This window comes from Protopterus annectens, chromosome 2.part1 (genome assembly GCF_019279795.1).
Source record: "Protopterus annectens isolate FY-2018-M chromosome 2.part1, PAN1.0, whole genome shotgun sequence".
In the NCBI taxonomy this organism is placed as follows: domain Eukaryota; kingdom Metazoa; phylum Chordata; order Ceratodontiformes; family Protopteridae; genus Protopterus; species Protopterus annectens.
Genome location: NC_056729.1, coordinates 1495484302 through 1495502014, shown reverse-complemented (window position 1 = coordinate 1495502014; position 17713 = coordinate 1495484302). Strand labels below are relative to the sequence as shown.

The 17713-nt window shown below is 37.3% G+C and overlaps 1 protein-coding gene across 6 annotated transcripts in view; it reads left to right on the top strand.

Moving 5' to 3' along the window:
• The window catches only part of TP73 (tumor protein p73), a 1605115-nt gene that overhangs the window by 1480831 nt on the left and 106571 nt on the right, over positions 1-17713 (top strand). For all 6 annotated transcript variants that reach the window (XM_044062957.1, XM_044062958.1, XM_044062960.1 and 3 more), the window contains one exon: positions 7770-7912. In XM_044062957.1, coding sequence (XP_043918892.1) covers positions 7770-7912 — 143 coding nt within the window. The remainder of the gene's footprint in view (positions 1-7769; positions 7913-17713) is intronic.

The window sequence follows — 17713 nt, the reverse complement described above, 5'->3', positions numbered from 1 at the left end:
GAGGGGAAATGTGTTATTAGTTTGCATATTATACCCTCCACATGAGAGTCTCATACTGAAAAATGTAATTCACATACCAGTAGATGATAAGTATTGGGATAGGGCACAAAAGGTGAGGAAGGAATGGTTACATTAATAAAGAAGAAATCGGATAAAAAGGTATTCTAAAATATGTATCATGTTGGGGATTATGGGCAAAGAGAGACAGAAGCTTTTTTTTTTTCCGGCCATATTGACTGAGAATTTTTTATAAAATCTGGACAGAGTTGTAGAAGGCATGTACTGTATATCATGTTTATAGTGAAATCAAGAGAAAAATGGCATCATGGTGGAAAAGATGTTTATAAATAAAAAATAGGAGAACTAGGAAAGAGAAATGTATGATATTAATACGTAAAAGATACAGGGATTAGGCAAAGGTATATGCTGGAAGGAAAGCTGAAGAAGCAACTTTTTTATGGAAAAAAGTCTAAGTGGAGGAAAATAACATGAGGATAATTATGAGTGATGGAAGGGAAATAAGAAGTCAAGATTATCAGCTGGGGAGAAGATATGTAAAAGAAATGCAGAGGGAAGAGAGGCCTGTACAGAAAGTAAAAAGGAGGGTGAAAAGAATTACAGAACATCATAATCTGATGCTGGAGGATGAGGCATTGATGTAGACGATGAAAAAGACAATACAGGAAGCAAAGTATTAAAATTTACTAGGAGATGATGGTTTAAATTATAAGTTTTATAAGACAGTGATGAAGAAGCAAGAGTTTTTAGGAGTAATAAATGACTGGCTAAGGGATGGTGTGGACAGTGATGATGTATGTGGAGATTTGATAAACTTTTATGGGCGAAAAGTGAGAAAGGTTTATTGACAACCTGGCACCCCATAACATCATGTAATGTGGATTACAAAATAATTATCACATTTTTACAGAAATGTTTTTGTGGAACTGATAGCTTGCATAGTGATGCATGTAGTGTGTTAGGTTAAGGGAAAGAATGTGAAGGATGTCTTTCGTCTGTTTTGGTGGAAGAAAAAGTGGATAGTATAAGGGAGAAAGAGAAAGATAGGATGGCAGTATGTGACATACAAAAGGTATTAAGTAGCATGCAATATAAACAAATGTGAAATACTGTAAAGAACTATGGTACAGGACATTAAATAATGGACTTTTTATAAACATTGTACAAAATATGTGGGTAAACGTACTGGTAAATGGGGAGGTAAATGACAAGAATTGAATGAGGAAAGGGGTCCTACAGTGTTGCTTCATGACTGGGTCATTGTTTGTGTTATTAGTGAACGTGGTCATAGAGAAGGTGATGAAACAGGTGCTAGAGGTGAATATAATGTATAATGGGCAGGTACTTCTACAATTCATTATAAGTTATGCACATTATTAAATAGTATTAGTAAGAAGCATTGAGTTGGTAAAGGCAATGGTGAAGGTAGACGAGCTTTTTGAGATATGTCAAACTGGTAGTAATAAAGAGAAAAGTAAAGGCACTGGGAATCTAGTCTGAGTATCGCTGAGATACTAGGAGTACAGTTTGTAGTAAAACTGGTGGAAAGTAGTGGAAGGTAATATTTAGTAAAATAAGGGAAATTGGCTAAATATAAGAAACATTTAGAATCTTCTTCTTCTTTCGGCTGCTTCCGTTAGGGGTCGCCATAGCAGACCAACTGTTTCCATTTCTTCCTGTCCTCTGCATCGTGTTCTGTCACACCAACCACCTGCATGTCCTCTCTCACCACATCCATAAACCTTATCTTAGGCCTCCCTCTTTTCCTGTTACCTGACAGCTTCATCCTTAGCATCTTTTTCCCAATATACTCTACATCCCTCCTCAGCACATGTCCAAACCAACGTAATCTTGCCTCTCTGGCTTTGTTTCCAAACCTTCCAACCTGGGCTGACCCTCTAATATACTTATTCCTAATCCTGTCCATCCTCATCACATGCAGTGCAAATCTTAACATTTTCAACTCTGCCATAACAAGCTCTGACTCCTGCCTTTTTGTCAATGCCACTGTCTCCAACCAATAAAACATAGCTGGTCTCACTACCCTCTTGTAGACCTTCCCTTTCACTCTTACTGGTACTCGTCTGTCACAAATCACTCCTGACACCCTTCTCCACCCACTCCATCCTGCCTGTACTCTCTTCTTCAACTCTTTCCACACTCACCATTACACTGAATTATTGATCCCAAGCATTTAAACCCATCCACCTTCGCCACCTCTACTCCTTGCATCCTCACCATTCCTCTATCCTCCCTCTCATTCACACACATATATTCTGTCTTAGTCCGGATGATCTTCATTTCTCTTCTCTCTAGAGCATATCTCCACCTCTCCAGGGTCTCCTCCACCTGTTCCCTACTCTCACTACAGATCACAATGTCATCTGCAAACATCATAGTCCATGGGGACTCCTGTCTGATCTCGTCTGTCAACCTGTCCATCACCATTGCAAATAAGAAATGGCTCAGATCTGATCCTTGATGTAATCCCACCTCCACCTTAAATGCATCCATCACTCCTACCGCAGACCTTTCCACTGTCTTACTACCCTTGTACATATCCTGTACCACTCTTACATACTTCTCTGACACTCCCGACTTCCTCATACAATACCACAACTCCTCTCTAGGCACCCTGTCATATGCTTTCTCTAAATCCACAAAGACATAATGCAACTCCTTCTGACCTTCTCTGTACTTCTCCATCAACACTCTCAGAGCAAACATCGCATCTGTAGTGCTCTTTCCTGGCATGAAACCATACTGCTGATCACTAATCATCACCTCCCTTCTTAACCTAGCTTCCACTACTCTTTCCCATAACTTCATGCTGTGCCTGATCAGTTTAATCTCTCTGTAGTTACTACAGCTCTGCAAATCACCCTTATTCTTAAAAATCGGTACCAAAACACTTTTTCTCCATTCCTCAGGCATCCTCTCACTTTCCAAGGTTTCATTAAACAATCTAGTTAAAAACTCCACTGCCATTTCACCTAAACACCTCCATGCTGCCACAGGTGTGTCATCTGGACCAACAACCTTTCTGTTCTTCATCCTCTTCATAGCTGTCCTTACTTCCTCCTTGCTAATCCACTGCACTTCATGATTCACTATCTGCACATCATCCAACCTTCTCTCCCTCTCATTCTCTTCATTCATCAGCCCCTCAAAGTACCCTTTCCATCTGCTCAACACACTCTCCTCACTTGTGAGTACGTTTCCCTCATTATCCTTTATCACCTTTACCTGCTGCACATCTTTACTAGCTCAGTCCCTCTGTCTAGCCAATCAGTACAGGTCCTTTTCTCCCTCCTTAGTGCCCAACCTTTTATACAACTCGTCATATGCCTTATCCTTAGCCTTTGCCACCTCTCTCTTTGCCATGCACCTCATCTCCTTATACTCTTGTCTACTTTCTTCATCTGTTTGACAATCCCACTTCTTCTTCGCCAACCTCTTTCTCTGTATACTCTCCTGTACTTCTTCATTCCACCACCAGGTCTCCTTGCCCTCCTTCCTCTTTCCAGACGTCACACCAAGCACCTTTCTAGCCATCTCTCTTACTAGCTCTGCTGTAGTTACCCAGCTATTCAGTAACTCTTCACTGCCACCCAGTGCCTGTCTTAACTCTTCCCTGAACATCACCTCGCAATTACCCTTTTTCAATTTCCACCATTTGATCATTGGTGCTGCCCTCACACTCATCCTCCTCATCTTGATCACCAATGTCATCCTAAAAACCACCATCCTATGCTGTCTAACTACACTTTCCCCTGCCACCATTTTACAATCTCCAATCTCCCTCAGACTGGCCCTTCTACATAAGATATAATCCACCTGTGTGCATCTTTCTCCATAGCTTCAGTCAGTAATACTGGGAAACCTGGTGTATTTGGAGGAAGTGTATTTGTTCCCTAGTAAGCCTGAGAAACATTTTTTTTTCCTTTGCTCACTCCTCGGGACCTTGCCTGGCATATCCTCTAGTTCATCCAATTGGCCCATTTGTTCCAGAAGAGAGGAGATGGGTATTCCCATGTGAGGAGGGGAGTCCTATGGCCCATTCTGCCCAAGAATCCCTACAGCTTTCCTTTCCCCTACATGTGTTAGGTGACAGAAACAGCGGTAGACAAACGAAAAACTGTTGAAATAATAAATCCACAAAAAGCAAGACGAGCTGGAAACACAATAAGAGATCGCTTCAACAATATAATGGTGTTTAATTTAACTTGCAATAAATTGTAAGCGCTTTCGGCTAAATTAGTATTTAGCCTTCTTCAGACAAACAGCAGAAAAATGCATTGTAATTATATAAATACGTTAGTATGACCAATCAAAAGCAAGTGCATTTGTCTAGATGAACGTTACTATAGTAACCTTTAAAAAGAAATATACATCACTAGCCAAGACATTGGTAAAGAAATATCGGACATTAATAGAAAAATGTATAGATACGTTTAAAAACAAATAATGTTAAATAAAATTACATACTCAACAGATCGTCATGAGCTAATTATTGTAATTCTCCTATTATACAAAATTATTTGAAGAAAAAATTATGAAAGAAAACATTTAAAAACATACAGTTTTAAACTGAAACATGTCATAAAAACTCATGACTTATATTTACTTCTGGACAAATGTCCTGAACCTATATGTACACCAGTTTTAAGGAACAAAATAATTGTGTAATCGAATTGTTCCACTAGTATATCTATAGAAATGTATATATAATTAAGCTCACGTAAAAAACACCTAAAATAATCTTATTCTAGTATGTAAAAACTGACGTATGTGCAATATGCACAAAGTAGTATATGTATGAGAATCATGTGCATTAACACTCTCAAGCTTATGACAAATACGTTATCTACTATGTGATAACCACTTAAGCACACATTTAATTGACAAGTTATCATTAATACCTGGTAGCAGATGTGCCCTTGTTCGAATCTGCCACATGAGTTCATCTATCTCTAGCCTTATTTGCCAGGGGCCGCCTCTCACATCTGGGTTCCTTTGTTGGACTATGACGAAATTAAAATTGTGTCCTGTGTTCTCTATAGTATGCTTAGCTATAGCATTAGGTGACAGAAACAGGCCAGCTTGCTCGTCCTTCCAAACCCACAATTGCTGCCCCCTGGGGGGAAGTATGCCTCCTCGTGCCATGGCTTTTTTTAACTTCCTAGTGCTTTGTGCACTCTGATCACACAAGCTCAGCTGGCTCAGACATCTAGTAGGTGAAGACATAGTGCACCCACTAGGTGTCACCCATGTGGTGAGCTGGTGCTGCCTCCCTCCCCCTAGGATGAGGAAGCCAACAGTGACTGCTGATTCCCATCCTCTTCAGCCAGCTACTGCCGACTCCCTTCTATACATTTTCTTTTGTACAGTTTGGGATCTAGGATGAGTCAAGTTAAGGGGGTCATGGATAATAAAAAAAAGATGAAGGACATTAAGGATAATAAATCTCATTGTTTATTTTATATGCTTGCATTTGTTTTGGGTGTTGGGGAAAATGAAAAAAAGAGGAAAAGTTTGTTAGGAAGATTTTAGTTATGAAAAATCAGAAGTTAGGAGGGAGAAAACATGGCTATATTAGAATAGTAGGGGAGACATGAATATTATAAGAAAAAGATGTTGTGCAAAGTTACTTTAGAGAATTTGTCAGATAAATGATGTCAGCAGAATGAATAGGTTATGGGTGATTGTTATTACATTGATCCGTGGGAACATATGCAGCAAAAAACAGAAAAGCAATACAGAAAAGAAAATTATGATTGAAAGTGGGAATGGAAGATTTTTTATGACACATGATATTAAGTAAGTCACCTAGGAAGGGATCTATGTTATTCAAACAGCAGCAAGAAATATCATGACATGTATATGAAATTTTGGAAGAAAACTGAAAGCTTAGGGAGAACCAGCATTACTTAATATATGATTTCACATGGGGTACATAATGAGATGAGTGTAAAAGAGGTAGAAAATTGGATAGAATTATAGCTGATATTACATGGCATATACAGAAGGTAATACTGCATGTAGTATAGAACAAGAATGGGATTTAAGTAATATTTTTGTTCGAATAAAATATTGGTTATGGAAAAAGAGCTGGGAATAGTGAGGGGGTTACTGTCTATGTACGGGTCTACTTTGAAACATCTAAAACCCATAACATCTAATTTCATAACATTGAGACCAGAACATCTAAAACCCATAACATCGAATTTCATAACTTCTAACAGTACAAATCACATGAACATAACATCCCCTCCACATATAACGATATATAATGACACCAAACTACCAAACACTTTTTTTACTACATTTCTGCAGGGGGGCCTTGATACAGTGGGGTTAGGAAATTAACTTTTTTTCACTGTAGTGCGATCTTGGAGTTGGTATATTTAATTTAAGGGGGGTGTGGGGGGGGCAGAACCCCCCTGTAGAAATGTAGTAAAAAGTGTGTTTGGTAATTTGGTGTTGTTATATGTGGAGGGGATGTTATTTTCTTGTGATTTGTAGTGTTAGATGTTATGAAATTCAATGTTATGGGTTTTAAATGTTTTGGGTTGTAGATCTTCTGGTCTGTGTTATGAAATTAGGTGTTATGAGGTTTAGATGTTCCAAAGTAGACCCCTATGTACATATAGTGTATATCTGTACATATGTTTTCAATATTTTTTATTATTTTATGTGATTGCTAACTGAAATGTAAATATTAAGTGCAACCTACTCTCTTTCATAAGTGTCTTGGGGTCTTTGACATCCAGCTGAGCTAAGACAAACTTAGGCAGGTGGGACCTTAGTTTAACATCTCATTCAAAGGATGGCACACTCAGGAGTCTAGCATGGTAGCTGTTTGATATCCTGAGACTTGCAACAGTGATCCCCAAATGTCCAGACTGAATAAAGTCCAATATTGCTCTTTATTGGGCTATTTCCTTTTCTGTCAGGCATAGTGATCTTAGGTTGGTATATATAAAAGGTTGGGATGTAAGGAGACTTGCTCACCAGCAAAAAAAAAACTAACTGTAAAGGGAAGGCAACAATGTCTACATTTGCAGTTCTCCTGAATTTTCATATTTTTCATAATTCTGGGCGTTAGAGTTATGAATTTCAGAATTAGAATAGGGAAAAGATTACCCCCCCCCCCCCCCGCACTGAGGTGCAATCATTGAAAAATTAATCTAAGCACCTATTTATCTGCTCATAACATATGGCATTTACCAGAGTTACCTTTCACAGCCTAACCTAAACTACGTGTCTGAGAGGAAACTGCACATAATGAATCACTGTGTAGTGCTTACTTTGTTATACTGCCTTCATTTTGGAGGCAGGTAAGAGGAATTTGCCAGCAATGTGTTTACAACTGTGATCATTCATTTGTGCTCAGTTACCCTATCTTCAACTGCAATGCTGAGTGTTTTGCTGACATTCAGGAAATGGTTTAGACTCATATTACATAGCTGTACCAAATGAAGATCTGCTCATGTATCCTTTTTACTGCTTCATCAAATTGATCTGTATGCTGCTGTGCAAAGTCAGACATCCAGACAGAACCTGCAAACAAATGGTAGTTAACCAGACTTACTTTGTGATCTAGGAAAGCTGCCTGAAAAACAAAACTACCTGTCTGGCAGAAGTTTGCCAAGTGTTGTCTGTATAATGGAGGTCCGGGTAATATACTTACGAACATTAACGTGAGTGAATGTTAACTCTTTGCATCTTGTGTTCTTACCCATATCTAGTGGTCAGATCCTAGGTCGAAGGTCATTTGAAGGTCGAATATGTGCCTGCCCTGGTAGAGACAGAAAAGCAGATGAAGATCATTTTCGAGAGCAGCAAGCCATCAATGAAAATGCAGCAAAAAATGGCAGCAACAACAAACGAGGTGAGAAAACTAGCGGCATGCAGAGTAACCTTTTTTAGCAAAACTAAAGAAAGAAGAGTAAATTATAGCATAAACATAAATATAAAGAGGTTAAGATTCTTAAGCAAAGTTATTTATTTAAAATGGCAGACTTTGGTATGTATTTATGTGTCTTCTGTTTTTAAAATTCTGACTGCATCCAAAACTTTAAACTATCAGGTCAACCCTTTCTCTGAACCCTTAACAGCAAACATTGTGCTTCCTTGTGGTAAGCCTCCCTTTTTTATCCCAAACCCATAAATGCTTTAACCACTCCCATATGTTTGGTCCATATTCTCCTCAGCCATTAATGTGTTCTAATGTTTGTTATTTCTCTTGTCAAATAGTTCTACTTGTTTGCTGCTCTCTGTGAAAGTACACTTCCTTTGACATCTTTGACCTCTGTTTGACTCCCTAATCTCGGCATATGGTAATGTATACTTGTTGCAAGTCTCATATTCTGGTCAAGCACCTACTTTCAGTCTATCATTATATATTTCAGGCAGCAGAGTGACTGTCATGTGTATCAATGAGAATGTCTGATCACAGGTTCTTTTATTTGCAAGAAAATACATTATTTTATTCATTTATTTGTATCAGTGTCAGTGGCTCAGCAGGCAGCATACTCACCTTTGTTGCTATACCCACACCAAGAGCTTGGCTTAATTTTCCATTGCTGACACAATTATTGTATAGGTAATTATTATTAATGGCTTACGGGAATGCACTTCTGAGTGTGCTGTCCTTTGAAAGAGGCCCCATCTGCCTGAGTTTGTGGTAGCTCATATGGATGTTAAAGTTCCCATGGCACTTATTGAAGAGTCTTCATCTTTCAGCTTTTTCCAGTTAGGGGTCGCCACAGCAGATCATCTGTTTGCTCATGATTGGCAGTGGAGTTTTACGGTGTCGAGTTGCAAGCCCGGCGCCCAACCTTCCACAGAAGGCACACACACACACACCCATGCACACACGCGCGCGCGCGCGTGTTCACTCACACCCAGGGCCAATTTATAGTGTCCAATCCACCTACGGCATGTCTTTGGGATGTGGGAGGAAACCTGAGCACCTAGAGGAAACCCACGCGACCACAGGGAGGACATGCAGACTCTGCACAGAAGGCACCCCACCCGAGGAATGAACCAGAGAACCTCTTGCTGTGAGGCAACAATGCTAACCGCTGCACCATCGTGGCCATCCGCACTTATTGAAAACAGTAAAGGTTGTTTATTACATATCCATTTTTATTTACATTACACTTTTATAAATATTTGCACTTCTCCTTTATGTGTTTTTTTCCATTCACAATTACTTTATCCCCCGATGCTCCCCCACCCCTTCTGCCACAAGCTTTTTCTTATTTTTCAGTGAAAGCCCAAGTTATACTGCTAAAGGTATCGAAGGAAAATATACAACAAAGTTAAAAGAAAACTTTGATATCCACCATGGACTCCAATTGAAGATCTGTTAAAACCTCTTTAATAGGTAAAACTTAAAACCATGAGTGAAAATTGAATCCAAACAGTTTCCGATAAGCGCTTTCGGCTAAACAAGTCTTCTTCAGATCGGTAAACCAATTGCAAATCTGTTTCTACTAAAAAGTAGAAAACAACCAATCACAACATTTATTAAAATTAGATACAGATGTCTCTTCCTATTAAAATATTCAGCCCTTTTGCGATCGGCATATAGTGGCCTAAAGTATATTTATTTGTTATTGGCAAAGACGTACTATTTTATCCAATCATCAAATTCTGCCATCATCCATCCATCATGCTTGATTATCATATCAAGAGCTTCAATAAAAATGAATCATAATCCATTAGGTGACTCATTGTTACTGGTGTAAATAATTTTCTCCAATCATATAGCCTCCTTCCCAACTTTCATCCAATCATGGTGCTCTTTTGCTATATTGCATAGACTAGCAAATCCCTTGTAACTGGTTAGAGATTCCAAGGCGGCAATATTCAGACAAAGTGAAGGCTCTTACTTATTATGAAGTATTATAAAATGACTGAGAACTGTCAATGTAAGCGAAGATCTGTACCACTTACAAATAGTATGTTATTGATCGTTCAGTAACTCTTTCCTGTTCATATATGCTCATTACCATCGGCTATTTACTCTTGGGCTTACATCCAATAATTTCCCTTGCCATTCATGTTGATTATATTATCAGACTGCTCCCCTTCGATACAAAAAACTCATTGGTCATACCTTTGCAGAAAGGCTCATTTACTGTAGGGACTTTAGTTCAATACAAGAATATATTCATCATACTAACAACCACTATCACACTTGAGATGGTGGATTATTATCAATCTGCCTTGATTTAGTGACCAGTCCTCTTTAATGGAATGGCTCCTTTGCCTTCAATTGTGACTAGAATGCTTTCTAGGGGCAATGGTTCGGTAAAAGATGTGTTCCACGATCCCGCTTTCTTAAATAGAAAGTTTGTTTTTATCCTGCCATAATTCTATGACTAATCTACATTAAGTTGATAGCTTCTTTTCCTTCAGATGGCATAGTGTGCAAACAACATTGACAATGATGACCACCACTGGTACGCTGAAATAAACCCAGTAGGCAGCTAACCTATTGCCAAAACTGAGGCTATCTAGACAGCTGATAAACATGAAGATGTTATACTACAATCATTGAAGCAGGCAGTCTAACAGATGTAAACAAATATTGGCAGTCACTATATTGCGATTGTTAGTGTCCAAATTACAGTTATCCCATGGTAGCAACTTTGTCTTATTAGTTAACCAATAGATGGTGGTGTAATAGCGCCTCTTTCGTTGGACAAGGCACTTTTCTCTCTCTTACTATTGGCAGTCATATTGCATTGCACTATCAAACCCGTTTCCATGAGCATACACTCATAGATTGAATCATTATCGAAAAGTAAAACCTGAGTATGGAATTTGTAAGGAAAAGGTGCAAATAGTAGGCCTGAGCATAGCTCATAAATCTCCAATGCCCATCCTATACGATGTATTATGCATGAGTAGAATGACATTAAATAAATCTAGCTCGGTTATTCAAGCAAGGTATTCCTTGCGCATAAGCACTGCTTAAGCATTCTGGCTTCTTTTTAAGGTATGAATCAAACCAGTTGGTGAAGAAGCAATGGTTCAATGAAAGAGCAAACTAACCATCGAATATTAGCCATCTCTGTACTGCGACTGCTTGTGTCTGATTTATAATTTTCCAGTCACAGTGACTTTTATCCTTTTAAATGATCAATAGACAATGGTATGATAGCTCCTCTTTCATTGGACAAGGCACTTTTCTCTCTCTTACCTTTGACAGAGTCATGTTGCTTTACCATGTTAGAGCCATTTCCGTGAGTATACACTCATAAATTCATTCGTCATCAAGATGTAAAAAAAATACCTGGTAGACACGAAGCCTTATTGGTAGTTTGTTTGCACTTTCACTAAATTAATGCTTTTTTACCAATTGTGTATTATTCATACATAAAAAGCAGCTTGAAAGCTTAAGCGGGGGCTATGCATAAGGAAGACCTGGCTTGACTAAGCGAGTTTGTTGCACCAAAGTTACTTTATTAAGGATTCTACCCTTAAACTTAATGTGTCGTCCAGGATGGGCATTGGAGATTCTTATGAGCTGTGCTCAATTTTGCTATATGAATCCTTTCTCTGAAATTCTATTCATAAGTTTTGCTTCTCGATGATGAATGAATTTATGAGTGTATACTCACGGAAATGGCTCTGACATGGTAAAGCAACATGACTGCCAAAGGTAAGAGAGAGAAAAGTGCCTTGTCCAATGAAAGAGGAGCTATCATACCATTGTCTATTGGTTATTTAAAAGGATAAAAGTCGCTATGACTGGACAACTATAAATCGGACACAAGCAATCGCAGTACAGAGATGGCTAATATTCGATGGTTAGTTTGCTCTTTCATTGAACCATTGCTTCTTCATCAACTGTGTTTTATTCATACCTTAAAAAGAAGCCAGAATGCTTAAGCTGTGCTTATGCACAAGGAATACCTTGCTTGAATAAGTGAGCTAGATGTATTTAATGTCATTCTACTCTTATGCATAATACGTCGTATAGGATGGGCATTGGAGATTTATGAGCTATGCTCAGTCCTAGTATTTGAACCTTTTCCTTGCAAATTCCATACTCAGGTTTTACTTCTTGATAATGATTCAATCTACGAGTGTATACTCACGGAAACGGGTTTGATAGTGCAATGCAATATGACTGCCAATAGTAAGAGAGAGAGAGAAAAGTGCCTTGTCCAATGAAAGAGGAGCTATTACACCACCATCTATTGGTTATCTAATAAGACAAAGTTGCTACCATTGGATAACTGTAATTTGGACACTAACAATCGCAGTATAGCGACTGCCAATATTTGTTTGCATCTGTTGGTAGGAAGCTTTAATGACTGCCTGCTTCAATGAAGGCAGTATAACATCTTCATGTTTATCAACTGTCTAGATAGCTTCAATTTTGGCAATGGGTTAGCTGCCTACTGGGTTTATTCCAGCATACCAGTGGTGGTCATCAATGTCAGTGTTGTTCGCACACTATGCTATCTGAAGGAAAAGAAGCTATCAAATTAATGTAGATTAGTCATAGAATTATGGCAGGATAAAAACAAACTTTCTATTTAAGAAAGCGGGATCATGGAACACATCTTTTACCGAACCACTGCCCCTAGAAAACATTCTAGAAACAATTGAAGGCAAAGGAGCCATTCCATTAAAGAGGACTGGTCGCTGAACCAAGGCAGATTGATAATAATCCACCATCTCAAGTGTGATAGTGGTTGTTAGTACGATGAATATATTCTTGTATTGAACTAAAGTCCCTGCAGTAAATGAGGCTCTCTGCAAAGGTATGACCAATGAGTTTTTTGTATCGAAGGGGAGCAGTCTGATAACATAATCAACATGAATGGCAAGGGAAATTATTGGATGTAAGCCCAAGAGTAAATAGCCGATGGCAATGAGCATATATGAACAGGAAAGAGTTACTGAACGATCGATTACATACTATTTGTAAGTGGTACAGATCTTCGCTTGCATTGACAGTTCTCAGCCCATTTTATAATACTCCATAATAAGTAAGAACCTTCACTTTCTCTGAATATTGCCACCTTGAAATCTCTGACCAGTTACAAGAGATTCACTCGTCTACGCAATATGGCAACAGAGCGCCGTGATTGGATGAAAGTTGGGAAGGAGGCTATATGATTGGAGAAAATTATTTACACCAGTAACAATGAGTCACCTAATGGATTATGATTCATTTTTATTGAAGCTCTTGATATGATAATCAAGCATGATGGTTGGATGATGGCTAAATATACTTTGGGCCACTATTTGCCGATCGCAAAAGGGCTGAATATTTTAATAGGAAGAGACATTTGTATCTAATTTTAATAAATGTTGTGATTGGTTGCTTTCTACTTTTTAGTAGAGACAGATTTGCAGTTGGTTTACCGATCTGAAGAAGGCTTGTTTAGCCGAAAGCGCTTATCGGAAACTGTTTGGATTCAATGTTCGCTCATGGTTTTAAGTTTTACCTATTAAAGAGGTTTTAACAGCTCTTCAGCTGGAGTCCGTGGTGGATATCGAAGTTTTCTTTTAACTTTTTTCTTATTTTTAGTAACATAACCACATCTACTTTTTTCTTTATTATGTAATAGTATATCATGCCTTCTTCTCCACAAACACCACATTGTCATGAATAAAGATCTATCCCACTTATCAGTTTCTACCTTATTTACCTATTTGCATTTCCCTTATAATAGCATAAATACATCAATTTCTTTAAACCCATCCTTATGTACGTTTTTTTAAACAGTACAAAACTTCAAATTTTTTTAGAGATAAAAACAATGTTGACATATTTTTCTACCTTGAACATAACAATGGACATTCTTTCCTCCAATTATTTATATTTAATATACCCCTGTACTGGCAATTTATCTGGCAAAACCAACTATCTGGAATTTCTTACAAACTTCGAAAATTGATTCAATATAACTGAAAAAAGTACGGAACACCAAAATTAGCGCTTTCATTCACTTTATTTGACGTGAACTTCCTCAGAAACAACTTACCCAGCCATTACAACACTTTAAATAGTAAAATAACCATCACATGTTCTATGATGTAATTAACTAATTAATTAATTTCTTAAAAATATAAATCATAAATATACATATATATACACACATTATTATAAACAATACATAAAAAAATATATATATACAATATATAATAATAATGAATAATGTAAATATAAATATATATATATAAAATGTTAATAAAATTACTTCATCTGTAATAAACATTTTATATTTATTACCTCATTTAAACCTGGAGCCTGATCTGCTCCTAGATACACCTGCCAAATAGATTCTCTACATTCTAACTCAAGTTTGTTATTACCACTAAATACAGTATTATCAACACATATCTAAAACTGAAAAAACAAACTTTTTAAAGTTGTTATGTAGGAATGACTACAAGATGTTTCAAAAAAAGAATTAGTGAACATATTTTAGCTATTAAGAAAAAGGACATGACAAATGCACTAGGCAAGCATTCTAGTAAATGTAACAACTTTAAAAAGTTTGTTTTTTCAGTTTTAGATAGTGTTGATAATACTGTATTTATTGGTAATAACAAACTTGAGTTAGAATGTAGAGAATCTATTTAGCAGGTGTATCTAGGAGCAGATCAGGCTCCAGGTTTAAATGAGGTAATAAATATAAAATGTTTTTTACAGATGAAGTAATTTTATTAACATTTTATATATATATTTATATTTACATTATTCATTATTATTATATATTGTATATATATATTTTTTTATGTATTGTTTGTAATAATGTGTGTATATATATGTATATTTATGATTTATATTTTTAAGAAATTAATTAATTAGTTAATTACATCATAGAACATGTGATGGTTATTTTACTATTTAAAGTGTTGTAATGGCTAGGTAAGTTGTTTCTGAGGAAGTTCACGTCAAATAAAGTGAATGAAAGCGCTAATTTTGGTGTTCCGTACTTTTTTCAGTTATATTGAATCAATTTTCGAAGTTTGTGATTTATCTATTGTGGAAGTTCTTTCGTTTTTGTGGATTATTATCTGGAATTTCTTGTCTTCATAAAAATTTTCAAATGTTTTTTTGGTCTCCTCTGACCTTATGTTTACCGACCCAGCCCCCAGTACACAATGTCCATACCAGGTCTACCAGCTACTGTCCAACCCCACCAAACATAGTCCATTTTTTCACGGTTGACCTGGGAGCTTGGCTAATCTGTGCTTCCATCCAGTGTGGGATTCTGTTCTGACTTACCCACTGTCTTTTCCCACCCTCCCACGTTTGTTGATTATGTCCAAAGGCAACACCCCTCTTTGGATCATACCTCCCTTTAAGGAGTGTATCAGTGAGCACCCTCCCCCATTGGATGGGCACAACCATCCCTTGCCTGCCACTCTGTCAGTTACCCGATTCAGTAATCAAACCCAGGTCATCAAGGAAGCAGTCAGAGCTTTATCCCTTTACACCATCACAGTGTGGCTAAGAATTTTAAAATATTTTTGTCTTTCCTTCACTGTTACTTTATCCCTTCTCCTATAACTTCCCAATGATACACCAGTTAATTGTATTTCATTATTTTATTGTACCATTCCTTCTTTTCTCCTTATACATCTTTTTTTTAATTTTCTGCAACTTCATTTTCCATTCGTATTCTGTTTTTCTAGTAATTCCCATTTCCTTTGCTTCATTTCCTCAGCCCTTCTGACTTTCTTAGTTCTTCAGTTTTCTACATAACAACCTGTCCGCTGCCTAAGTTGTTTTATTTCTTGGTTTGGTTTTTTTTTTTTCCAACTTGTGCTTTTGTGGGCTAGCTGTCCTTTTGTTACATTGTACAAGTCATTTGTTTTTGTAGCATCATCAAAACCTGGAATAAATGCATAGTCCTGTGTTAACAGGGTTTAATCTTGAACTCTACCCCTACCCCCCACCTGCAAAAAAAAAAAAATGAAAAAAATCCTGCAATTCTATCTGCATCTTATTTGGAAGCATTCCTACTCCCCTTAGTATGGCAACGTTCCTAATATATCTGTTTAACATACATAATTACTTGCTAAAATGCAAACAAAAACCTTCCATGTCATTAACTTTTTCAACATCTCTCTTCTCTATTCTGTCACTAAGTCATACCATTCAAACCTAATTCTTAACAGACTTGTCTCATTCTGGTTAAAATTTATACGACTTATTTTATTTCCCCAAATCCTTTAATTTAATTCATCTGTAATTCTACATTGTCCGACAACCTTTCTGTAACTTTATTCATCCATTTTTTATTCATCATTCATCAAATTAAATCATCAGCATAAACAAGTAACAATGGCAAATTCACCTTTTTTATCTCCGACCTTGCTTATTCCATACCAACCATATATATTTGCACAAATGAACCCATGAGAAACTCAGAGAAACACGCACTTAACTGGCAGCCCTGCTTTGCACCCCTTTTTAATTTTTACTTATTTCTTAACCTGTCATCTACCATTACCCAAACCCATCATATGTAGCTCTTATTACATCCAGTGCTTTTCTCCCTAACCCATATTCTTTCAAAATCCACATTTAATGATTCAGACTGCTAAATGCTTTTGGTACACCATACACAACCACTCTCCCTTCACTTCCTTTTCTTTATATACAGTCAACTGCTTCTTTTGTTATAACTAACAATTCATTTGCCCTCCTATTCATAACACCAAATACTCCTTCACCTACCATCTCCTCTATCACCTTCTTTAATTTTTGAATAACTTTCACAAATATTATTTAATATGTCACCTAATGTTATCAGTTCCAAGTTCTTTATTTCCCTCCTATTCCTCTTTTTTTCAATATAAATTCATCATGCCCCTACAAATATCCTTTCTTTGTTCTTTCCTCTAGACATTCATTCATGATTTACAAAAAAACATATTTTCCTCTTTAGACATTTCTTTCTAAAACACATAACACTTAGATTATAGATTCATAGAAGTTACAATGCAATTTTGTCCAACCATGCCAATACCCACCTTCAGACTTTACCTTCTTTATTGAAGAGGGAGGCAACAATCACTTATGGGGTAAACTTGATATCACCCATCCAATCATCTAGGTTTCATCCTAAGGAAGATACTGAATCATAATGTTCAACCTGCAGAGAAAGTTTATTCCAGAGAAGGGGGGGTGTCCTGAGTGATGATTCCATCTCTCCATCATGTTCTGCTTATCTGCCAAGGCCTTTGACACCATCCCCCACTCTGGAATCATAGATAAACTTACTAAGTTGGGCATTAATCCCTATGTCACCCAATGGGTTGCTAAATGGCTTACTGATAGAACCCACACTGTAAAAGTAGCCGACTCCAAATCCAGCTCCAGACAAGTGACAAGTGGAGTACCTCAGGGTTCAGTTCTGGGGCCGCTCTTGTTTGGCATCTACTTCTCTGAAGTACAGGTCAACACTAAGGGACTCTGGCTAACAAAGTTTGCAGATGACTGCAAACTGGGAGCCATTATTGAATCCCCAAATGATGTGGATACTCTACAAAAGGGCCTTACAGAAACAGATGCTTGGTGCCAGAGCCATGGGCTCAAGCTCAATGCCAAGAAATGTATTGCTATCCCCTTTGGGAAAAAACATATATCCATGAATTACCATATAGGTGGCAGTACACTAAACACAGAAAGTGTGATAAGAGA